The sequence below is a fragment of the Bos mutus genome, chromosome 6, assembly GCF_027580195.1.
Source record: "Bos mutus isolate GX-2022 chromosome 6, NWIPB_WYAK_1.1, whole genome shotgun sequence".
Taxonomy (NCBI): Eukaryota; Metazoa; Chordata; class Mammalia; order Artiodactyla; family Bovidae; genus Bos; species Bos mutus.
Genome location: NC_091622.1, coordinates 64764904 through 64791475, shown reverse-complemented (window position 1 = coordinate 64791475; position 26572 = coordinate 64764904). Strand labels below are relative to the sequence as shown.

The following is a 26572-nucleotide window of genomic DNA, read 5'->3' as shown; positions in this document are numbered from 1 at the left end:
GAATATCAAATCAATAGAAATTATACAAAGTAAACAAGTAGAAATTCAGCAATTCTAAAGTACCAAAACTGAAAAGAAAAATTTACTAGAGGAGCTTAATAGTAGATTTATGCAATAAGAAGAAAGAATCAGTGAACTCAGAGATAAGTCAGTTAAGATTCTTAAGTATGGGAAACAGGGAGTTAAAAAAAAATGAGGAAAAATAATGAGTGCCTAAGATGGAGGAGTCTGGTAGGCTGCAGTCCATGGGGTCGCTAAGTGTCGGACACGACTGAGCTACTTCACTTTCACTTTTTACTTTCATGCATTGGAGAAGGAAATGGCAACCCACTCCAGTATTCTTGCCTGGAGAATCCCAGGGACAGAGGAGCCTAATGGGCTGCCGTCTATGGGGTTGCACAGAGTCAGACACGACTGAAGCGACTTAGCAGCAGCAGCAGCAGCAGCAGCAAGACAGTTTTGGCATATTATCAAGCATGTCTATATATGTACAGTGGTAGTCACAGAAGGAGAGAAGAGGGATAAAGGGATTAAAATATTTGAAAAACAGTGGTCAAAATTTTTCAGCTTTAATGAAAAACACAAATCAACTCATTCAAGAAGCTCAACAATCCAGACAAATCACAAGAGGAAAAAATTCCCTGCAGATCAATCTCTCTTATGAATATAGATTCAAATGTCCTCAACAGGAAACTAACAAACTGAATCCAGCCACATATAAAAAGGATTGCACACTTGTGACCAAGTGTAATTTACCTCAGGAAAGTAAGGTTGGTTAAACATACAAAAATCAATCAATGTAATAATCCCAAATAGATTTATGGAATATGGAAAAAAATACACCATCATCTCAATAGACTCTGCAAAACATAAAACATCCTTTCATGTTAAAAAAAAGTCAGTGAACTAGCCCTAGAAAAGGACCTCTTTAATCCAATAAAGAGGATATTTAGAGGTGAAAGATTAAAACTTTAGTTCTAACATCAGGAGCAAGACAAGGATGTCTGCATTCACCAATTCTATTCAACATCATACTACAGGCATTAGCCAGGGAAGTTAGGCAAGAAAAACAAATAAAAGGCATCCAATTTGGAAAGGAAGAAATAAAACTCTATATGCAGTTGCATATTCTTATATATAGAAAACTTTTAATAAACCACATAAAAATTATTAGAGATAATGTTGTCAGGAAAATGTCAGGTAGAAGATCAATACACACAAAAAAATCAGCTTTGTTTCTATATACTAGCAATGAATAATCTAAAATGGAAATAAAGGTATTTCAATTTACATAACAGCCCAAAGAAGAAAATATCTATAAATAAATTTAAGTTTAAAGGTGAAAAACTTATAAACTGAAAATTACAAAATGTTGCTGAAAGGAATTGAAGTTCGAAATACATGGAGATGACATATGTATGTCCAATTAGAATGGATAGATATGTCACATTTGGGGATTAGAAGATTTATTATAGTTAATATGGCAATATTTCCCCAAACAAGGAATTTAATGCAATATCTACCAAAACTCCAAGGACATTTTTTGAAAAAATGAGCAAACTGACCATAAAATCATAGGGAAGTATAAGGGACCCTGAATAGCTAAAATAATCTTGAAAAGGAATAAGAAATTTGGAGGACTCATGCTTTCCAATTTCAACACTTACCCTAAAGCTATGTTATGAAAACTGTGAATTTTGTGTAAGGACAGACATGTAGATGAATGGAATAGAATTGAAAGTCCAGTATATATATGGCTGAATCCCTTCACTGTTCACCAGAGACTACCACAACATTGTAAATGGCTATCAGTTCAGTTCAGTCACTCAGTCGTGTCCGACTCTTTTGTGACCCCATGGACTGCACCACCCCAGACTTCCCTGTCCATCATCAACTCCCAGAGTTACTCAAACTTATGTCCATTGAGTCAGTAATGCCATCCAACTATCTTATCCTCTATTGTCCCCTTCTCCTCCCGCCTTCAATCTTTCCCAACATTAGGATCTTTCCTAATGTCAGTTCTTTGCATCAGATGGCCAAAGTAATGGAGTTTCAGCTTCAGCATCAGTCCTTCCAGTGAATATTCAGGACTGATTTCCTTTAGAATGGACTGGTAGGATATACCCCAGTATAAAATAAAAAGTTTCAAGTTTGAAAAAAAAGAAGAATTAAAAGTCCAGAAGTAAACCCATCTTTGATCAGTTGATTTCATCAACAGTGGTAAGATCATTTAATGGGGAAAGAAAAGTCTTTTCAACAAGTAGTGTTGGGACCACTGACTATCCCTATGCAGAAGAATGGATCTGGACATCTACCATATACAAAAAATCACCTCAAAAAGGACCAAAGACCTAAATATAAGATCTAACACTATAAAACTCACAAGAAAATATAGGCTTAAATCTTTATGACCTCAGATTAGGCAACAATTTCTTAGATGTAGTACACCAGTTTGTAATCCCTAAAGAGAATTTCATTGACCCACATCATCTTCAGTGCCAGGATAATATCAGTCTTTCAAAGTTTTGCTAACATTTTGCTGGTCTATAAGGTACCATTTCATGCCAGTCAGAATGGCTGCAATCCAAAAGTCTACAAGCAATAAATGCTGGAGAGGGTGTGGAGAAAAGGGAACCCTCTTACACTGTTGGTAGGAATGCAAACTAGTACAGCCACTATGGAGAACAGTGTGGAGATTCCTTAAAAAACTGGAAATAGAACTGCCTTATGACCCAGCAATCCCACTGCTGCGCATACACACCGAGGAAACCAGAATTGAAAGAGACATGTGTACCCCAATGTTCATCACAGCACTGTTTATAATAGCCAGGACATGGAAGCAACCTAGATGTCCATCAGCAGATGAATGGATAAGAAAGCAGTGGTACATATACACAATGGAGTATTACTCAGCCATTAAAAAGAATACATTTGAATCAGTTCTAATGAAGTGGATGAAACTGGAGCCTATTATACAGAGAAGTAAGCCAGAAAGAAAAACACCAATACAGTATACTAACGCATATATATGGAATTTAGAAAGATGGTAACAATAACCCTGAATATGAGACAGCAAAAGAGACACTGATGTATAGAACAATCTTTTGGACTCTGTGGGAGAGGGAGAGGGTGGGATGATTTGGGATAATGGCATTGAAATACGTAAAATATCATATATGGAACGAGTTACCAGTCCAGGTTCGATGCATGATACTGGATGCTCGGGACTTGTGCACTGGGATGACCCAGAGGGATGGTATGGGGAGGGAGGAGGAAGGAGGATTCAGGATGGGGAACACATGTAAAAAAAAAAAAAAAAAAAATCTCATTATTGCTTTTTTCCCTTGACTGCTGATGAAGTTAAATTTATTTTCATGTCAGTTGCATTTATATATGTGTGTGTGCATGGGAGGATAGGTTGTTGTTTGTATGTGTGGGTATAACTGTCTTGTATTCTATTTAATTATTGTACTGTACCAAATTCTCAAAAGCAGACACCATCTAAAATCTTTCACAGTTTGTTGCATGTTAACACAATATATTTCTTAAATGTGTTTTATAATATTGACTCAGCAGCAGGTGAGCTAAATTTATTTTTACCTAGATTTATCTTTCTACCTTTCATTCTTACTACTACCATCATATTCTCAAATTCATTCATTCATAATTAAATAGAATTATTGCTATTATGAATTGTTAACTCTATGGTGGGAAAAAATCTGTTTTATTTATCCTAAGGGAAATATAAAAGAATAAAATATAAAATATAAAAGAATTTCATTATATGAATGAACATTTCACCAACATTTTGATTCTTTTAATTTAATATATCCTCTGTGTACATAATTGGGCTTCCCAGGTGGCACTAGTGGTAAAGAACCCTCCTGTCAGTGCAGAAGACGTAAGAGACATGGGTTTGATCTCTGAGTTGGAAAGATGCCCTGGAGAAGGGCATGGCAACCCACTCCAGTATTCTTGCCTGGACAATCCCATGGACGGAGGAGCCTTGCAGGCTACAGTCCATGAGGTCACAAGGAGTCAGACACGAATGAAGAGACTTATCATGCATGCATGCATGTACATAATTAATCCTCTCTTGAATCTCTGATAAAGCAGGTAACTGTAGACATTTTGACTGATGTTGTGACTGTCTTCTGAGTTATTGCTTTCTTTTTACTTAACCATTGTGATTTCCCCGAACGACATTCTTTAAAACAACGGAGGTATAAACTACTCCTTAAAATTAGTGGTTAATATTTTATAAGGTATAGCATTTAGTTGCTTGTTTTATTTTTCTGTAGATTCTGAGAAAGAAAAGTGAAAAGTGAACTCACTCAGTTGTGTCTGACTCTTTGCGACCCCATGGACTGTAGCCTACCAGCCTCCTCCGTCCATGGGATTCTCCAGACAAGAGTACTGGAGTAGGGTGCCATTTCCTTCCCCAGGGGATCTCCCCAACTCAGGGATCAAACCCGGGTCTCCTGCATTTCAGGCAGATGCTTTAACCTCTGAGCCACCAGGGAAGCCAAAGCTTCATTATTAAAGAAATTCCATCCTCACAATACTAGCCAGTCTAGAAAATTTCATACTTAGCCTAGCTATACTTAGAATGAAGAACTTCTTAATCATAGTTCTGTTGTGATCACTAGTGTGGATGACCAGTCCATTGCTTAGAATGAGTCAAATAAATGATGAACAAATTAATGTGAAGCTTTGTGAAGGATTTTTTAAATTAATGTTAATGGGAAATGGGTCAATTTCAAGTACCTGCTTTCCTCATCAGAAATTCTACTTCAGTTTCACCAGTCTTTCTAACCTCAATGGTACTTAAGCGGAAAAGGAGATTCATACAAACAAAAATGAGAAAGCAAAGCATTTCAGAGTCATCACTTCAAAAAAGTATAATAACCATTTATGATAATTAACTTTGCAGTATTTTCTTTCAGAAGACTTTTGTTTGTTTGCTTTTCTAGTCACTAAAGGTGGCAATGAAAGTACCTTTTGGGGAAAAAAAAATATTTCCAATGCTGTCGTACTGGTATTTGTTGATGTTTTTGCTTCCTATCTTTTTGCAGGAGTAACAACTGTTCTAACAATGACAACTCTAAGCATCAGTGCTCGGAATTCTCTCCCCAAAGTGGCTTATGCAACTGCCATGGACTGGTTTATTGCTGTTTGCTATGCATTTGTGTTCTCTGCCCTAATTGAATTTGCAACTGTTAATTACTTCACCAAAAGAGGATGGGCTTGGGATGGAAAGAGTGTAGTAAATGACAAGGTAAGTGAGAACTTCCTTCTAACTGTGATTAAGCGAATCCCTCAACCCATTTAGCTTGTAACAGATACTGTTCCTCAAATTTGACATTAAGAACATTCAAACATAAAGCTTTCTTTTAAAGTATGCTCTTGCCTGAAATTCTTTAGAAGTGCTGGTATTATTACTTTGTTAAAACCACTTCCTAGCATCAGTTGAGCTCTGACAGTGTGTCAAGCACTTGCTAAGTTTTCTACATATGCTCTCTCATATAATCTTTACTACTTTATAACTAGGATCTCTTTTTAATTCTCTCTCTTTTTTTATGGGACTTCCCTGGTAGCTCAGACGGTAAAGCGTCTGCCTACAACACGGGAGACCTGAGTTTGATCCCTGGGTTGGGAAGATCCCCTGGAGAAGGAAATGGCAACCCACTCCAGTATTCATGCCTGGAAAATCCCATGGACCAAGGAGCCTGGTGGGCTACAGTCCATTGGGTCGCAAAGAGTCGGACACGACTGAGCGACTTCACTCACTCACTCACTCATTTTTTATGAAGAAGGTATAGTTTAGTGAAGTTACTTACTTGCCCAAGTTCACACAAGTTAATGTTTACTTAAACCCAGATCTGCCTGACCATTAAGTTCATGCCTTTAACCACACCACTTTCCAGTAAAAAGATTCGGAAAAGAAAAGTGGGCATTAATTTTACCAATTATAGAATCTCAGGCCCTATCAGTTGGCTGAGTTACTCCAGAGTTACTCTTCAGAGATGGGGGTATCATCTCTGTTGCTTGGATGTAAAAAAACTCGCGGGATTGTAATCGCTCCCATATTGTATTGAATAAGTAAGTAGGTAGGAATGCCTAGACATTTTCAGTTGCTCATTTATTCCACAAGAGAAAAAATATTTATCTTTAAGATTAACTTCTTTGGGAATTATTGATGCCTATTTTTCGGTTTCAGGTACTGAAGGAAGTGTGAGTTTTGTGCAGATAAATAGCTATTTCCTTTCTCAATCTGCCTTAAGAGGAGCCTTTGTATACATCACAATGAGATATAAAGTTTCCTCAATAATAATAAAAAGTTCTACTTGGAGGGTTTCTTTTCTACAAAGTATCTACCTGAATACCCTTCCATTAAGTTTGGAACAACATACTTGCTGATTTTCCTTTTCAGTTATTTGAACATAATTTTTTTCTAATTTATATGATTATATTGACATTGATATTATAGTCTTTTCCCTTAACTTTGTAAACTGTAAAATTTTAACAAGTGCTGATTTATTTCATTTTATAAACTATATTTTGTATACTAATAGTCAGTGAGTAAATATTAAAGAAAATCTGATTAATATTCTATGCTTAACTTTTAGGTTATTTCAACATTCCCATCACATTTTATTGTTGATTTATGTTTTCATTCCCCATATAGTATATTGCTTTTTCATTGCTATCTATGCAGTTACTTCTTTTAAGTTATATAAGTTACACATGCACTTTCATACTAACATTTTTTGAAGATAAAATGCTTTGCAAATACATCACAGAAGATAAATAGTGGTTTGTGATGTAAATCTATGTAGAAATATATTGATATTTTATTTTTAATGCATTGAGGTGCCAATCAAATTGACACTGTGATTTGGCATATCAAAAAATATGCCTTCTCAACCCCTGAACTTGGAAAATACAAGTACCTATAAATGCAAAAAAAAAAAAAAAAACAGATTCCTGATAATGCATTTTAAAAGCAATAATCTGACAGAGACAAATACTAGATTTAAGTCTATCCACGTATCAGATCACATATAGTGCAGATAAATCTTGGTTGAAATCATTTATGCACCAACCTAATTTGCAAGAGAACAATTAACAAAATTTGATATTTCAGTTCTAAGTGTTTCAAGTTCAGTGGTTAAGTTAAAGGGAACATTACATCAGGCTCCTTGCTTGTTAACCACTTTTGCATAGCTGGAGTGCCAAACGCAGTGTCAGGCAATTAGTAGGCACTGCAGAAAGTTTTGTTGAATAAAAGAATAAATTGATTTTTGCTATTAAATCTGGCAGTGTAATAGCAATGACAAGACTTCTTTGCCTGCATGGAAGATCTTTTAATACTTTACAGTGGTAAATTTATCAGGGAGTACTCATCCATTTTCATGATTCAAATACATTTTGAGAGGTTTTTTTTTTTTTTTTCCTATTGGAAATAACCAGGTTCTTAAAACTAAAAGGATACATAGTGGAATGCCTCAAACTAGCACATCTGCCTTAAAAAAAAAAAAAAAATCAGTGCAATTTACTCTGTTTTAGTTTTCCTTAGATTTAATTAAGTGGAAAACAGTTATTTTCCTGAAATACAAAGTTTTTATCCATAGGCCAAAATGGGATCCTTTTAGTTGAACCAGGCTGGAGGAAGTCCTCATTTTTGGAGTTAGTAAGCATGAGTAAATGCACTTAATGATCTGTCAATCCAAAGCATATATAAAAAGTTATTTAAGGTTTGTTAACTGGCAAGTATTAATTTGTCTCATGAGGATAATCACTTGGAGATTCATATTAATATTGTATGTTTGAAAAAAGAAATATGTATTAACATACAGTTTATATGTAGATTGTGCTCTGATGATCTTTAAGGTTAGTTTTCACAAACAAATAAACTCACTTGCTTCATATTCAAGCTACATTTGAGCCCTCTGTTAGAAGACAAAGCCTATCTTGCTCTGTGATCTTGCACAAGATTGCACACTACTTTTTGCCTCAGGTGTGAAATTAGTTAACAAAACTTTATCGATCTAAAAATTTAGTGCAGGATCAAATAATTCAACTTCACATATTTATGCCTTTTCATATGTGAAAGTATCTATGTATTCAACTTCCCAAAGTCTTCTGGAACCTTTCTCAAGACTAATTCTTCTACCTTATCTCTTGATTCCTTTTCCTCTTGTTCCTTTTTCAATACTAAACCATCGATTATTATTTTCTTTTCTTACTTCTTCAAAGCCATCTTCTCTTTTTCAACTGCTTCCTGTAAGTTTCTGATGATGCCTAATATACTTAATCTACCGTAAAGGCAAAAGCAAAACTCTCTCCAGATTCTATCACCCATTCCTCCATCCTCAGATTCCCCATTCTTCTTTTTCCATTCAAGCTTTTTGAAAGCATTGCTTGTAAAGTATATGTTCTCCCTTTCAGTTTAATTTTCAGCTCACTGTAATCAGGTTATCTTTCTACTTATTGTCCTGTAGCTGAAGGATTCCAGTCTCTACATTTTCAAATCAGATAATTTTTCATTTTTCTTAAGGGATTCCCATTGAACTCATTGAATACTGTTATACTCCAAGACTCCATTTCAGGTCCAAGTCAGCAACTTTTTCTCTTCTGTCAGGCCTTTAAAACAGGGCTTAGAATATCACCTTCCTTCCTTAAATCTTGACAGCTGCCACTATTCATTCTATTCTTTGAGATTCTTTCCCTAAGTGTGGAGTATGTCCAGTCTACCTAGCATTTGCTCTTGTTTATCCCCAAAGACAGTCATTTAAATGTATTTTTTTGTTCTTGCTATTACTATGTGATTCTTGTTTTAAGGATTTTACTGAAAATATTTGTAGGAATGTTAGCCACACTATGCATTGTCTACTGTTTATTATCTCTAAATAGATAAAAACCTACTCATCCTCAGCACAAATACCAGTGTGAAGTGAAGTGAAAATTGTTCAGTCGTGTCCAACTCTTTGCGGCCCCATGGACTATACTGTCCATGGAATTCTCCAGGCCAGAATACTGGAGTGGATAGCCATTCCCTTCCCTAGGGGATCTTCCCAACCCAGGGATCTAACCCGGGTCTCCTGCTTTGCAGGCAGATTCTTTACCAACTGAGCCACAACAGAAGCTCATGAGAACTGGAATGGATAGCCTATCTCTTCTCCAGGGCATCTTCCTGACTTAGGAATCAAACTGGGGTCTCCTGCACTGCAGGCAGATTCTTTACCAACTGAGCTATCAGGGAAGCCCAGTCCTCAGGAAATTTCTGAATACTTGCTCCCCTGACCCCTGAAAAATTAGATCATTTTATAAGTATGTATAGTATCCTGCTCTTTTGCATTTCATTCTTTATTAGAGCTTACAATTGCATGCTTAAGTCTTAGCTCCTTCACTGTTCATGGTAACAATGACCACATTTATTTTAATAAATCATTTACCTTTGGCCCTTTGTACAGGGCTTACTATACATATTCGTTTTCAATAAATGTGGTGTAATTAAGTAAGCATAACCAAAGCATAACCACAGCGCACACCTTTATCTTACCTTCCACAGTTATTATACCTTTCTTTTAACTTCCAGGTTCATATATCCAACAGGCACCCATGTTCTACATGAACATGATTTGTCAATCTTTGCATATCTCTTTTAAAAGATGAAAGAAACAGCAAGCAACCAAAAAATAAAATGTCCTAAGTGCCTATTTTTTCATATGTATCTCAGTACATGGCAAAACCTAGTTTCACATACCGACAACTTGAAAGCATCCCTTGAGATCTAATCAGCTGTAAATGTCCATTTTCCTATGTGTATGTCCACAGGCCATGTCCTTACCACCTTTCATTATTTTCAGTCTGTTTATTCCTCATTATCTCTAATCATGTCTCCTTTTAATCCATTCTGTACAGTAGTTCCATTGGTATCTTTCTAAAACAGAAATATGATCATTTATTTTTTAGCTCTTTAATGAATTGCTGAAAGCAATTTTTCAAGCATCTCAGCTAATATGGCCCAAATATATAGCTTTCTGATACATTTGTTTACGTCATGAATGATAAGAAAGTATTTTGCTGTTTATTGTGCACTTACCACTACGTGCCTGGGAATATCGCTGTGTCAAAATGAGGAATGTAAGATTCATCAAGTAAAGTTACTTGCTCAAGATCACACATCTAATAAATGGTGAATCCAGGATTGAACAGATCTGAAGTCCATGCTCATATTCTTCCTCTAGCCATTAAAAACATCCCCAACTATCCATGCCTCTTCCCATCTCCATGACATTAGATATGTTGATCCCTCTTGCTAAAATGCCCTCTCCTTTCTTTCCTAACTGATGAACTACTTATTCCCTAAGACCTATCCAATTGTACGTAATTGCCACCACCATTATGCTTTTATAGTACTTGCCACAAATTCCTTTTATGTAACCTCATTACATTATACTTTTATTATAAACAAAGCTAACAGTAAGTTATATGGTATAGAGGAGAATGGTTTTATTCTCCTCTTATTCATTATTTCTTTGCTAATACCTAACATAGTGTTTAGCATATAGCTCTTTGAATTAAATTTTAAAATATACCTTTACTCTCTTAAGACTGTGTTTTCTTCTAAATATGAGTCAGTGGTTTTACACTGGCCAAGAAAAACATATTCTTTGGAAATACACTACATATTAAATTACTGAAAACACAGACATAGCACCATAATATCCAAATTAACATGAACTGTGCCATTATTTTGGGATTCACTCCATGGTAATCACATTGCATCACATTTTAAGTGTTTTTATTCATCTATTTGTATTTTTTAAGATCCTTCTTTGTTCCAAAAGCATTTCAGACAGTCTATCAAAAGAATGTATGTACTTAAATTATTATAATATTATATAAATAGAAGTAGAAAATCAGGATGAAGGAAAATAGACTGCAAATATGTCCACCATTTGGGCCAGAATATTAACTGTAGTCCATATCTGTGCTGTGTGCTGTGCTTAGTCACTCAGTCGTGTCCCAGTCTTTGCAACCCCATGGACTGTAGCCTGCCAGGCTCCTCTGTCCATGGGGATTCTCCAGGCCAGAATACAGGAGTGGGTAAGCCTATCCCTTCTTCACGGGAACTTCTTGACCCAGGAATTGAATCAGGGTCTCCTGCATTGCAGGCAGGTTCTTTACCAGCTGAGCTACCCAGTAAGCCCAGTCCATAGCTAAAAGCTAAGATTCAAATTCTAAGCTTCTTGGCTGTGAGAATGAACCGTAGGGGGAAGCTTATTTCCCTTCAACCAAAAAATGGAAGTATAAATTTCCTCAGGAAAAAAAAATCCTATACTGAATTCTCTTTTTTAATCAATATAATATGGGTTTTATATTAGAAAAGGGCTTCCATTATAGCTCAGTTGTAAATAATCTGCCTGCAATGCAGGAGACCAGGGTTCAATCCTTGGTCAGGAAGATCCCCTGGAGAAGGAAATGGCAACCCACTCCAGTATTCTTGCCTGGAGAATCCCATGGACTGAGGAGCCTGGCAGACTACAGTCCATGGGGTTGCAAGAGTCGGACATGACTTAGCAAATAATCCAACACTATATAGAAAAAGTTGGGTGCTATTGCAATAATGTCAGCATTTTCCCAATAAATGCAGTAATTAATTTCATATTGATGTTTCTTGTAGTCCCCTTCAATAAAAGCTGAAGGCATTACATTAACTTACAACTCAGTGAAGGCAATTCTTCAAGGAGCTAAGCTAATATGGTCCAAGTATATAGCTTTCTTATGGCACCATTTTATCCAAGGAAAGACTTTAGAGTACTTAGAGAAGTGGATGGACTGTATAACCTTCAAACAATCTTCTGTAAGTATCACTTTTCTTAGGATGGTTAGCAGACAATTAACAATACCATTATCTAATTAGGGAGCATGTTGTTTTTTTTACAAATAATGGGCTTTCTAGTAGCCGCAATGACTGTAAAAAAGCAACATTGTATATAGGAAGAGCATAGAGTTGCCACTTTGGAAACAGGGGGTTTTCTCCAAAGACTATTGTATTTAGTGTTATATTTATGAGAGCTCTATTTCCTTATGCTAAGGGACACTCCCTGAGATTCTTTCCAACTCTGAAACGGTGATTGCTATTTTCATTTATATGTAGGTCATTTCAGTACTAAGTGTCTACATTTTAGCTAAAGTGTTTACTCAATTTACTAATGCATCATTTTATCTAATACTCTAAGAAAACCCAGATTGATTTGCCACAATGGTGTAAGACAGTTTGATTTTTATCATTGGGAGTTTCCCAGACTGAACTTAACCTCAGGATATTCTGATTCTTATAAAACATCCTTTAAAAAATAGAAAGTTTAATAGTATGTATTATAATTCCTTCTCATTCCACTTAAGTAACAGCATCAACAGATCTATAGCAGCATAATTTTCTTTTTTCCGTGGATAATGTATAAAAATAAGTCATTTACTGCTTTAGTGTATAACCATATTTTCCTGCTTCTCTTTTATATGTCTCAACCGCAAGTAAAACAATTTCCACACATATGTGGAAATTCCAGAGTGTTATTTTTCAATTGAGCTTATTTTATTATTTCCTACTCTTCTACATCTATAGATGGTGCAATTGAGGACTTTAGGGATAATTAGATAATATAATTGTAGAACACACTATTAGAATCCATTTCTGTCAACCTAATAAATACTTATTGTACTCTACAAAATATATGGTTATATGCATTATATATACTTATATATATCATTCCAGTAGATGTCATTCATTTATCATGAAGCAAACATTTTTTTAAGCTTGATCTGTGCTAGGAACTTGCTAGAAGCTCTGCATTGCCCAATCTCTGCCTTCAAGGAGCTTATAATCAAGTAAAAGAGGAAAAGAAGTGAAAAAGTTTTGTGTGCCACTACAGAGACAAGCACTGAGGTGTGTGGAAGCACATGCAAGGGGCGCTTGTTCAGTAGGTTATTATGTCCCAATAGACGTGATTCTGAGCTGAGTCAGTATAAAACAGATCCTACTAGGGGACTGGTGTGGCTTGATTAGCCCCTGCTAGCTCAATTGTGGTATCATTCACCAGTTAGGAAATACAGTTCAGGGTATCATTCACAGATTAGGAGGATGTACAGGATTAGGTTGGGAGTGAAAGTAACCTGATTTCATTTCTGGATATTTTATGTCTTAAGTAAAGTGGCATATATAGGTGGAGAAGTCTAGTGAAATATAATGGGTAAGAATTCTGGTGAGATAATTCAATCATCCCTGTATTGGTGGCAAAATGAATTAAGTCACTTAAAATTAACAGAAATGAGCAGTGCCAAATTGCCTTCATTTCCCTCATCCTGCTTCCATTTGGTTTTATTCTTCAGACTTAACTTTATTTTCTTTACTTATATTTTCAGCCATACCTTGCCTTATTCATCAAAATGTATAGGTGACTTACCTAAGAACCTTAGAGTAGACATATGGAATTAGTAAAATTAGTCTGTAAGCAATTAGATAGTATGAGCTATCAGGGCTCACCTAGTTCTCAAAAGAAACAAAACTTTTTAATCTAGGGACACAAGCTTTAAAAATATATCTCATGGCAGTGAGTATTTTCATATAACAGTAGAATTCATTGCCCTATTTCTTTTCAAGGGTCTCAGGCTTTTAGCATAAGTCAAGGGTTGAAATAAATAAAGTAAAATTGGTGTGTGGGGTCAAAATGACGTGGCCCAAGTAGTTAGCATGCTGATCATCTGGCTTGATCAGAGGTTTGCCTGATATTCAAAGAAGACTTCATAGCATGATGTCTATAAACTTGATTCTTTTAAATAGAAGTTAGAAAATCCCATGGACAGAGAAGCCTGGTGCAGGCTACCATCCACGGGGTCGCAAAGAGTCGGACACGACTGAAGGATTTCACTTTCACTTAGTAATGAAAAGGACAAAGTAATATCTGCTAGTAATGGCCTAGAGTATGGATATTCTTTGATACTATTACTGGCAGATCTGTGTCTTACAAATAACAGTAATAGAACATATTATGTGGACTTAATCTATGTACTCTGCTTTAGAAGATCTTAGAATTAAGTTGGGCTTCAGATGGTGCTACTGGTAAAGAACACATCTGCCAATGTAGGGGACATAGAGGCATGGATTTGATCCCTGGGTCAGGAAATTCCCTGAAGGGCATGGCAACCCACTCCAGTATTCTTGCCTGGAGAATCCCCGTGGACAGAGGAGCTGGGGGCTACAGTCTATAGTGTTGCAAAGAATTGGATGTGACTGAAGCAACTAATCTTGCATGGAGAATTAAGTTACGAATTAGTAGAAGTCAGCTATGATTTTAACAGTTGTTTTTTTTTTTTTTTTTTTTCTATACCCATGTTTTAAATTTTAAATCTGTAGGAACAATCTGCTTTAAGACAGATTTGTGGTAATCATTTTCAAATGTAGTGAAGGGAAGTTATTATATCCTTGAAAACAAGATCTTGTAAGAGTCTGATTTAGAAAGGCTTTACAGAGCTGTGGCTAGGAATAGATGTTTAGTCCTGTGGGGTGCCCTGACCTTCATTCAGTAAATTGGTATGAAATTATAGGTGCCAGCTACTGAGTTTCAACTAGAAATAGTACTCATGGCTGTTGTACTTTCCTTGCTACTGGGTTTGAAAACACTCAAGTTTCCAAGTTCCAAGGGAACATTTTGAAGCCAAAACCCATCATCTTTTTGAGCTCTTGAGTCTACCTCTGAAGTTTATACTGATATTCAGAAATTGGAGCTATACTTTGAACAGTGAAGAGAAAGTATGATGAAATTCTGTCCTTTGGAATGATAAGAAAAGTTTTGAACATATGTTAGAATGATTTTTAACACTGCTTATTTTAATGTCCAGTACTGGTTGGGATGAAATAAAGAACATCAACATACAGATATAAAAAACTGATACTAGGCTGATATAGACTAGGACAGCCCGTATGGGTTTTTATAGCTGATGTCCATTCAAACTGGTCAGAGTATCTGTTTTGATTTGTTGATGCTTCTGCTCTAGAGTTTCTTAAATATTTTTAGTGTCTCCTGTGTATTTATGTACAATTGAAGGGAATTCAAGTGGGAGGCAGGAATGGTATTGGTAAGAGTTAGTACAGTTTCTGACATGACTGAGCGACTTCACTTTCACATTTCACTTTCATGCATTGGAGAAGGAAATGGTAACCCACTCCAATATTCTTGCCTGGAATCCCAGGGACGGGGGAGCCTGGTGAGCTGCCATCTAGGGGGTCACACAGAGTCGGACACAACTAAAGCGACTTAGCAGCAACAGCAGTACAGTTTCTATCTATAGATTCCTCTTGCTGCTGCTGCTGCTGCTGCTAAGTCGCTTCAGTTGTGTCTGACTCTGTGTGACCCCATAGACAGCAGCCCACCAGGCTCTGCCATCCCTGGGATTCTCCAGGCAAGAACACTGGAGTGGCTTGCCATTTCCTTCTCCATTGCGTGAAAGTGAAAAGTGAAGTCGCTCAGTCGCTCAGTTGCAACCGACTCATGGCGACCCCGTGGACTGTAGCCCACCAGGCTCCTCCATCCATGGGATTTTCTAGGCAAGAGTACTGGAGTGGCTTGCCATTGCCTTCTCCAATAGATTCCTCTTACAACAAAGGATATTTTACATTTTATGTTTTTGTTGTATAAATGACTAACCCTATACCATAACTCCTGACCCAACTTGAACATCTCTCTTCCACAAAATCATCTTTGTTCTTGTTGAGTTGCTAAGTCATGTCATGTTGCTGTCTCATGGACTGTAGCTCACCAGGCTCCACTGGGATTTCCTAGGCAAAAATAGTGGAATGGGTTGCCATTTTCCTCTCCAGAGGATATTCCCAACCCAGGGATCGAACTCAAGACTCCTGCATTGCAGGCAGATCTTTACCACTGAGCCACCTGGAAAGCCCATAACCAGCACTCCACTCCACTAAATGGTTATGGTTTTCAATGTAATTCAAATGCACATTAGTGAATTTGATCCTCACAACAGTTCAGTATGGCTTTGGTATAATTATCTCTCTTTTAAAACTAGAAGCTGAAGCAAGGAGAGTTTAAAAAACATTCCCAAGGTCCAAATTCTCTATAACTGCAATTAGATGTCATTTTAAGTGATACCGAGGTATAATTGCAATAATATAAACACTATATGTTAGAACTTTATGGGTTAAAGACATATGGGTTAAAGTCTTTTAGAATACTGACCTAGTGATATAAACTCCAGTTGAAATATTTTGAGAAGAAGCACTGCCAGGGCTCACACAGCTTCCCCAAAGATAAAGTCACATATCAGACTGTTGAAAGCAGAGGCTTGGAAGCCACACACATTTAAGTTTGTGTACTTTTTCAGTCACTTGTTAGACAGGAGACCTGGTCCTGTCATAAAACCTCTTTAGCTTCCATTTCTGATTGTGTAACTTGGAGTTACAATATAGAACTTGTTTCTTAGCCAGTAGTGAATTTTGTCACCAATGACATGTTAGGCTTAACGCTCAACCTGACATATCCTAGTGCTCATAAGCTGTTAGTTATCTTTACTGCAGGTATATGCTTTCCCATATGCAACATGGGAAAAGCTGTTTTATAACTTTCATAAAGCTACAAATGATAATCTCTCATCCTTTTTCTTTTATGCTCCTAGCAAGTCTGGGAGAATGCCTTATCAGCAAGGGAAAGAGGTGAGGGAGAAACCAGATGACAGTGAAGAACAGGAAATGCAGGCCTGTTTACAGATCCTCCTGAAATTTCAGGGGCCTTTTTTAATTTCACTTGAACATTTTGAGGATTCTTATTCAAAATATTGATACTCGAAATTCTGTTGTAGGTCAGTTGGTGCTCTAAATCTGTTAATTTACACTATGTGGGGCTTCCCTGATATCTCAGTTGGTAAAGAATCCTCCTGCAATGCAGGAGACCCCAGTTCAATTCTTGGGTCAGGAAGATCCCTTGGAGAAGGGATAGGCTACTCACTCCAGTATTCTTGGGCTTCCCTTTGGTTCAGCTGGTAAAGAATCTGCCTGCAACGCAGGAGGCCTGGGTTCCATCCCTGGGTTGGGAAGATTCCCTGGAGATGGGAAAGGCTAACCACTCCAGTATTCTGGCCTAGAGAATTCCATGGACTGTATTGTCATGGAGTCAGACACGACTGAGTGACTTTCACTTTCTTATTCAAAATATTGATACTCTAAATTCTGTTCTAGTTCAATTGTTCTAGGTCAACTATGTACTATTTTGCTTAATTCATTGCTACCTCAAATCTGTTTGCATTCAGGTAACTAATAGTGTGTTTATATTAGTACAGAACTACAGTTACATAGTTTTTCAGGTTTTATTAAATAGTGTTATGTAATATTGAGTAAATATTTTCAGGTTTCATTAATTTGGCTATATGTTATGTGCCTACCTCATAGAAGGAATCAGGCTAAGGTTATGATGGTGCAAAAGACAGATACAGCACCAACTTTCATTGACCTTAGATTCTAATAAGAAGAGTGTCAATCAGATAATCACACAATTAAAGAAAGAATTTACTCATTTTGAAAAAATGCCATGATGGAAATAAACTGGGTGCTCTGAGAGAGTATCGATGGGGAGCAAGGATGGCCTTAGATAGAGTGGTTAGGAATCCTTTTGGAGGAAATAACATTTAAACCAAGACCATAATATGAGAGGAGACGGATCATAGGGAAAAATGGGATGGAGAGAAGCCATTCCAGGATGAGGAAGTAAAACCACTAGGTGGCGCTTCAGATGTTCTGGGGAGCTCCAGTTCTTTAAGTCTATGTACAGAAAGAATCCAGTGAGAGGCAGGGTGATAGATAAGAAGCGATTCATTAGAATAAGATGTTCATGAGACTTAAAAGTGGGCAGGTGAGAGGGTGCCATACCCCAGGGACTCAGTGGGCTACAGTTTTATAATCAAAGGAAGAGAGGGGAGGGGGTGAAGATCACCTTATTCTTCATTTTTTGAATAAACATGATATTTCCATCATTAGTTCCTCCTCCATGTCGGGAAGGGGAGTTTTCTTGTCCCTACATGGTCAAGCCCGGATTGTCATGGCACAATGGAAATGAGTAAAAAGGTGGCAACACATGCTAAAAATGGTAAATCATCTCAGGTTTTAGTATAATGTTACCCTTTCCTTATATTTTTGTTTTTAGTGTATGGAGAAGAGTGTGTCCCAGGAATCATTAATTTATTAAGCTCACTGGGCAGGATGTGGGTCTCATGCCAAAATTGTTTAATTGTTTGGGGGCATGTCTCATGCTTCTGTTGCTTGGTTTTATTGCTAAGCAAGCCTGGTTGGTTTTGTGGTTAAGCCAACCTGCTTTCTAGAAAGATCCTTAATTTGCAGGGGTCTCATACTTTTTTCTTTACTTACAATTCCTTTAGTGGGATTAACTATTTAATTACTTACTTTATCCCTGTCTTACTAGTAAATAGTAAATCCCTATTACTTACTTTATACTCACTATCAGAGGTAGCATAGCCAAAGGCACCAAGCAAAACGGTCCTCTGAATACAAGTGATTTCTATGAGACTGATGTATAATGAATTAAAAAAAGACACCATGGTAAGAAGTGTTGATTTCATTCTAAGTTCCATGAGATGGTCTCTTAAATGAGACTTAAGCTCAGAAATGACACCATCCATTTTAAGTCTTAAAAAATCCCCATGGGGGCTGTAATTTGACTAATTATCTCCCAACTGGGAAAGCACAAAGGAATGCTGTTTGGTCCTAGCAGGAGAAAACTGTGGCCCAGACCAGAGTGGGTGAGAATTGGACAGGGAAATTTAAGGAGAAACAGGATGTAGATGAGCTAGGCAGAAATCCAAATGTTTGTGTTTCATCTTCCTTTAATGTCTTTAGTATTTATTACACTACCATCTGTATATGGATACAATTTTCTACCATTGAGTAAAAGCATTCCTATATGATTTTGATATGAAGGGAAGATATCCTATTATGAAATTAAAGAAATTAAATTTTCAATGCAAAATTTGAGAGCATTCGCTGCAGATGATCATTCCTCTTGTTAAATTATTTCTATATTTCATTTATTCACTCACTCATTCATTCAATGAATATTTCAGTAAATATAAGAGTCAAAAATGTTGTATCATTTTGTTAAAGTTGTATTTTAAGTGTTCTATGTAAACAACAAGAAATGGTTCTCCAGGAAAATGGTACCATTGATTTACTCTGGGGATTTCCTCACCCTTGTGGTTTTAGGACTTAATTAACTCCATTTATTTCCCTAAATTCCTTCCTTCTAATGTATGATGATGTTTATCAAAATACTGTTCTTCAGGATTTGAAACTGGAGTTTGGAAAATATTAAGAAGTCTTAATCCACATTCTGTTAATTCTTGTGTTTTTTCAATAGAAAAAAGAAAAAGCCTCTGTGATGATACAGAACAACGCTTATGCAGTGGCTGTTGCCAATTATGCCCCGAATCTTTCAAAAGACCCAGTTCTCTCCACCATCTCCAAGAGCGCAACCACTCCAGAACCCAACAAGAAACCGGAAAACAAGCCAGCCGAAGCCAAGAAGACCTTCAATAGCGTTAGCAAAATTGACAGAATGTCTAGAATAGTTTTCCCAGTTTTGTTTGGTACATTTAATTTAGTTTACTGGGCCACATATTTAAACAGAGAACCTGTATTAGGGGTCAGTCCTTGATTCTAGGCACAGGTTGTCTTTGAGATGTATAGCAACATTAAACTTGGTTTGTTTTGCCATGTACAGTCTGACTAATAACTGCTAATTTGTGAACCAACATGTACAGTATGTATATAGCATTATAGCTTATAGACCTCTAATGGAGACACGCATTTGCTAACTCATGGCAGAAGGCACCCCATGCCCAATGAGCCATTGCCTTTTTAAAAGATTTACCCTCGGAATTGGTCTAAAGTAGATTTCAGGTGATCTGACTTATTTTCTCTTATTCTAACAGCAATGAAAATGGAGATCCTATAGCACCCTTTATGTATCCTTTTGATTTAGGTCTTACATAGGAGTATTTTCTACTGTTACCTATAGAGTAAAATAACATTGTCTTTCCAAGATGAATTCCTCTAAATAACAGAACCTCCTATCTGCAACATAGTTCCCTTCTCGAGTGCTCAGAATCCCTGCTAATATAATTGGAAACTTAGCACACATCTGAAGAAAAACTAGAGATTTGAAATCAGCTTTTAATTACTTTGTTTAGTATCTATTGCCATGTACATACTATGGCATGACAAGTTCAAATAATTATGAATCACCCTGACAAGATGTTCGGTATGCCTAGGATTTAATAACTAGTGGAATGCCATGGTCATCACATGTTTCACATCAGAGTTTGTTTGAAAGTAATAATTGAAATCCTCCAGATTATTTTAATCATTGGAAACTACCTTAAATTTAAAAAAAAAGATGATAAATAGGTCTTAGTATTTGCAGGAATGTGTTGCATTGAAATTGATCAGCTAAATTTTCTTGGTGCTGGAAGCTGGAAAAGACATCCAGTTTGGCTGCTGTGGAGCGACATTCATACTGGATTAGAAAGTTGTGCCAAAAACTCCCACCAATGAGAATTCATAGGTGTCACAGAGTATATATGAGCACTTATACGATTCTCTCCTTTCCTGTTTACTGCAAATTCTGCCTTAAGGCTTCTTCTCACCAGGACTCAGAAGCCAACTAATTACAAAGAACAGGGCAGTTAATTGGCACATTTTTTGTCTTGAAAGCAGCTCTTTCAGATAAGAATTAATGTAAATTCTGCTTTTGTAAATTGCAACTTTAAATTTCTCTGACTCAAATTTGCAGCTTTGTATACGAGAAGAGGTTTTGGTAAGAGTTGAACATTTTTAAACTGAAACTTTAAAGCATCACCAACAGATTGTGGATTAGTTCACATGCACAAACAAAACACACACACCCACCATTAGCTCAATTAGGATATGTACACAAATATTTAGCTAAATTAGAAACTACAGTTTTCAATTTTATATAATTACTAATTATTAATGAGCAAAATTCATTTTCCTTTTAGAATTTAAAATACTCTTTATGCCCCTGAAATATGTTACAGAAATTATTGTGTCTCATGTTATCAGACTCAACATTTTGGGCAAACTTAAAATCCTTTTGACTCACATATACATTAGCAGTTATTAGTTGACTTTTACTAATAGATACACCTTTATGATGGTGTTTTTGTAGAGACATAAGTAGTCAAATAGTGGCATTTCTTGCAGTTTTGTACAGTATTTCAGTATAGTGCATAAATAGGTATGTTCATAAAATCAATAAACGGAGTTATCTTATGGAAACAAGCAAAATCACAGCAAAAACTGCTATTCCGTTGCCTCGTTTATAATTTTTATTTTTTTCATTTTTTTTTTTGTTTCAGTGTGATTCTGTTACGTGCTTTGCATGATTGTATTAATACCAAGGTCACAAATGCATCTTATTAACAGAATTTGCCATGAAGACAGCCTTGACATTAAAAATTCCCTCACAAAAGGTAATCCATAATCTTTAATAAAATAAACTTGTTACATGAGCCAATAAATGCATTTGTTTAATTCCCTTCCAAAGCACTGTTTTGGTCATCTAAATAGTTTTTTAAAGTGCACTTTATTCATATACTGCAATGGAAGTTATCCTATTTTCTTACACATTTAAATATATCATAGCTCTTCCAGGTGGTTTAGGGAAGGGTGCAGTAGTCTAAGACAGTACACAATGCTTGAAGGCAAGCAATAAAAATGCTTTGTATGGTATGTATTATTAAACATTTTAAAATATTGTTCTTATAAGTTCTACCTTTCCCCCGTAATGTGTGACTATACATTATAAATTTATAAATATGTACATATGTAAAAATATTTGTAAATAGCAGTTTCTGTAGGACAACAGAAAAAACTCATCTATACCTTTGCAAAAGGCTGCTCTTACATTGATGGTACCTGTTTATTAAAATTTATGGTAGATTGACCAGAAAAGTTATCATTACTTTTATTTTTATTTTTAGTTTCAATTGTTAAAATCTTATTTGAGCCTGATAACATCTTGACAGTTGAGATAGTCCAGTCATGTGGATCAGGGTTTTCTATTATTTCTTTAACTTTCTTTTTTTTTTTTTAAACACACTTCTTAGCCTTTTAAAGTTTAGATAAATTGCAGAAGCTTTAGTCTTGCTGGAGAGAGGGAGGATGCGCCATGGTAAAGGATTTTAAATTATAGAACAAGGATCTTTACAATTATTCTCCCTTCCATGAATCCTTTTAAAAACACAAAATAAAAGTGACATGGATTTATTAAAAATAAGATTCATAACTTCAGAAAACATTTTAAATAAAGTAACAATGGTCTCTTTGGCCTATAATATCATTATTATTTTATGCAGTTGTATATTGACATAAATAATTATGGTATGTACAAAATGTAGATAAATACATGTACATATATAGAGATATAATCTCATTATTGTATAGTTACTGCTCTGATTAAGCTAATATTTGTTCAACAAATATTTTTTACCTCCTACTATTTTCCATTCCATGGGGATGGTGTTAGTACCACTCATATCATGTCCACAGAATTTAGTTGAAAATCAAAGTGCATCTCATTCTTGTAAAAGACTTTAAATCAAAGACCAAATATAATATATAAGTTAATTTATCACTGAGAATTGATTAATGAGTTATGAGATCATGAGTGTGCTAAGATGGTGGCTGTTTTGCTATTTTCTTCTATTTCTGTTTATATTTGTTTGAATAGAAAATGGAACTAATATAAAACCATTAAATAATTTTTTTAAACTTCAGTGATTTTTAAAGTGCCAGTCTTAATGTTTAGCAATCTTTTCAGGGATCTATTTCGAATTTATCTCAGGTTTGGATAAGTGATCCCCTAGAGCCACATTGCCAATTTTTTTTTAAATAGTTCATTGTTTATTTAAAAAGAGCACAAAAGCTATCATTTCACTTATACTTTTTTGGTATATATACATATATATAAAGTTTTCATGATATGGCTCTTTTCATATTGCTGGTTGAAGGAACTCAACTCTGCCATGATGTCATAGATCCTAAAAGGGCCCCAAAGCTGTATGGAGTCTGTTGATATTGTACTTTGACATGGCCTGTCATCATTCTAATGTGAGGATAAGCGAAGTAGCTCAGGTCCACCTTCTGCAAAGTCATGGTTCTTCAGCATCTATCAAAAAAAATTTTTTTTCAAATGCTTCATACTTATTACACTCAAACAGTGCCTGTGAAATACCAAAATATTTATGACTCGTTTGAAATTTGGGACCTTATTAATAGCTTTATTATATTGGTTTTCCTGTTATTAGTCTTCTGGCATTCCTATATCCATCTGCATATTTTTGAAGCAATTCTCAGATTTTTTTTTTTTTTGCCCTATAAAAAGAATCAGAATTTCAAATTATGAGTTGATTGATTGCTACCCTGTAATGCACTTATTTTCCTTTTAATTTAGGTCTCTGGCAACCTTGGGTTTACCTCTTCTTAATCCAAAGTATCCAGAAGCATAAAATTAAAACTGGGAAGGGGTATGGTTATTTTTTAACACTTGCATACTTAGAGACCAGAGACACTGTTTAAAAATCACTCATAACAGTATGGATAAGACAAATAATGATATTTTTCTCTATTGAATTCATGCTTTAAAAATGAAATTCAATATTTAATAAAACTCTTAATATCCATAATCTTGCATTTATATGTAAGATACTAATCTTTTTCATTAATATTTATACACTCATATTTTCATCAAATTCAAAAATGAATTTAAGATCTCAAAAAAAGGGAAAAAAATTCAAAGAGAAAAACCCACTTGAAAAATTTTTATTGCTAGTTAAACCTAATGAGGCACTTTCCCTTTTTAAGTCCTAAAAAAAGTGAGAAATTATACATACATAAATATATACAGAGATATTTAACAATCATGAGTCTATTAAGGTAAGCATCATGATTAAAATACTAAGATAGATTAAGTTCATGTGAAAGGCATTTTGGAAAGGTAATTAAAGTTTATTTCTTATAAGTTTATATCACTTTCTCAAAAGTTCTTAATTATCCAACATATTTAGATCACAGTTTTCAACCTTATTTAGGTCAAATATTCTATTTTGCCAGTTTATATAAAGAACTTTTTTTAATACTTATATACTCCACTTCAAATCATTTTCTCTATGATGAAGTTAATACATAAATTAAGATTGCCAGTAGGAAATGCCAAGGAATAGGTTTAGGTGCCAGTTTATAGTAATACTCTCAAAGAACCTTTAAAAAGGCCTTAGCTTTGATTAGAAATAGGGGTGTGTGTGGGTGTGTGTATTTTCCAAGTATAAAAGAATATTTTGAGAAATTTAAACAAATTTATGAAATAGAAACAATTTCTTTTATAATGAATGTACTTCCAAATGTAGCTCTTTTTAAATTGATAATTAATTTAGTTAATAGAATAGTTTTTTTCAATAGATCCAACAAATTTATTCACTGGAATTTAGTCTTGAACCCCACATAGTTAGAAATATCCTTTCTACAAAGGTGTAAATGTTTTTATGATGTATTTTTGGTTGGCTCTTTTGAGCCATTAAATTTAAAATAATATAACAATTGTGCTTGTAAGATAAGATAAAAAAATCTTTGAATTTCAAGTTTCTCAATGGGAGTTTGTTAAGGCCTCTATTATATTTAATAGTCTGTTGATCATTTGCAAATAAGTCATCTATATATGTGATTGATTAGTTCTATATCTTTTTTGAATTGTAAAGCAACTAAGAATCCATTTTTTGTGAAAGAAGCTATTCCCTAACATTGGTTGCAATTTAGTTTCTGGCAATATATTACATTTTTCTTTTTTGGTCTATAGGTATAATAATGTGTAAAAAAGATTGAAGTTGATTAAGCACACAAAATACTAAGCACTTCCCTCTTTATTTTTCTCGTTTCTTAAAAAAATGACAGTTATTTTAGGGGTTGGAGAAAATTTATTTGCTATATTATTGGTTCTATGACATTCAAAGTCACTGAACTTCAAGGATTATTTATTAATTTCATCAATTTGTTGCAAATTACTATTTATAGAAAGAAGTCTAATCTGACACCATATAAATGTTGGTGTTGACACTGTGTTAAATTAGCTTAGTTGGTATAAAAAAAGTTTTTTATGCTTTGTTTATAAGACTTAGTTTACCACAACATGCTGCCCAAGTAGGCTTATATTATTGGATAAATAAGTGTAACTCCAACAAAATTGATTTGTGAAAACAAATGGTATTAGGAAAGCAAAACACAGGTGTTAGACACAGAATTACTTTAGGGATGAATGATGACATAAAAATTTGTCCCAATTATTTATTTTTAAATACTCAACACAATAGTTGAAGCAGTTGGCTGTGTTTTAAACCCAGCATAATATGTGAAGAACTTTAATGTATGATTGGAAAGACCTAAATGAAACTGAACTTTGAGTTACAATTTTCATGAATTAAACATTACCATCCATGGATAAGTGCTTGATTGTAGATCTTGGACACCTGCTCCACACTTGATTTCAAGTTTATTGGTATCTAATTTTTTAAAGATTCTTTTGAGCAGATAAATATTCAGGTTTTAGGGTGCTCCAAATAGGATTGTGACCTTTCATGAAATATTCCCATTAGAGGTCACATGCATGGAAACAAGAAAGCTTCATATTTGTTGCTAAATCAGAAAAGTAAAAAACAAAATGGAAAGGAATGTTTTCCTCTTGCTACGTATTAATAATACAACTACATGCATAGAGAATGCATGACAAGGTTCCAACACTAAACTTTGAGCATTCAGTAATCTGAGATTTTAAGGTGACAATATGCTTGTATGGTAGGTTTTCTAGTTTGAAAAAAATCATTCTAGAGCTAATAATATTTGTAATTTGTGACCTTGCTGTAACTGGGAAAAGTCACTATTTTTTGTATGTAAAATAATTTGACCTTTATTGAATGTGTCAGTATGCTTGCTGTTTAAAAATTCCTAATTAATCACATGCAGATTAATGCTAAATGTTATCTTTTTTGTACTTATTAAAATTAATTTAAATATATTTGATCTGAAAATTGTGGTTTTTTTGTACTCTAATCATTCATTACATGTTTGCTTACAAGAATTGAATTTACTGTAAATGTGACTTTTTATATTGGGATATAACACTAACATTTTATAGTAGTGATTTTAACGTTATCAGTTTCTTAACCTTCTTTTTAAAATAAAAAGGTTATAGGGTGAGAGAAAAAATCCAAATCTCCTTTGAAATTTTAGGGGGAAGGATCATGAATAGTTAACATTAGTCTGTTTAACACTTTGAAAGTGGTGCAATGGAAAACACAGGTTCGATGCAGGATACTGGATGCTTGGGGCTGGTGCACTGGGACGACCCAGAGGGATGGTATGGGGAGGGAGGAGGGAAGAGGGTTCAGGATGGGGAACACATGTATACCTGTG

General features: G+C 35.1%; 1 protein-coding gene across 1 annotated transcript in view; it reads left to right on the top strand.

Annotated features, from left to right (window-relative positions):
* The window catches only part of GABRA2 (gamma-aminobutyric acid type A receptor subunit alpha2), a 146428-nt gene extending 120320 nt beyond the window's left edge, over positions 1–26108 (top strand). Inside the window, 3 exon segments of the mRNA XM_070372348.1 lie at positions 5076–5278; positions 19449–19677; positions 21469–26108. Coding sequence (XP_070228449.1) covers positions 5076–5278; positions 19449–19677; positions 21469–21473 — 437 coding nt within the window. The 3' untranslated portion in view covers positions 21474–26108.
* The last annotated feature ends 464 nt before the right edge of the window (positions 26109–26572 follow it).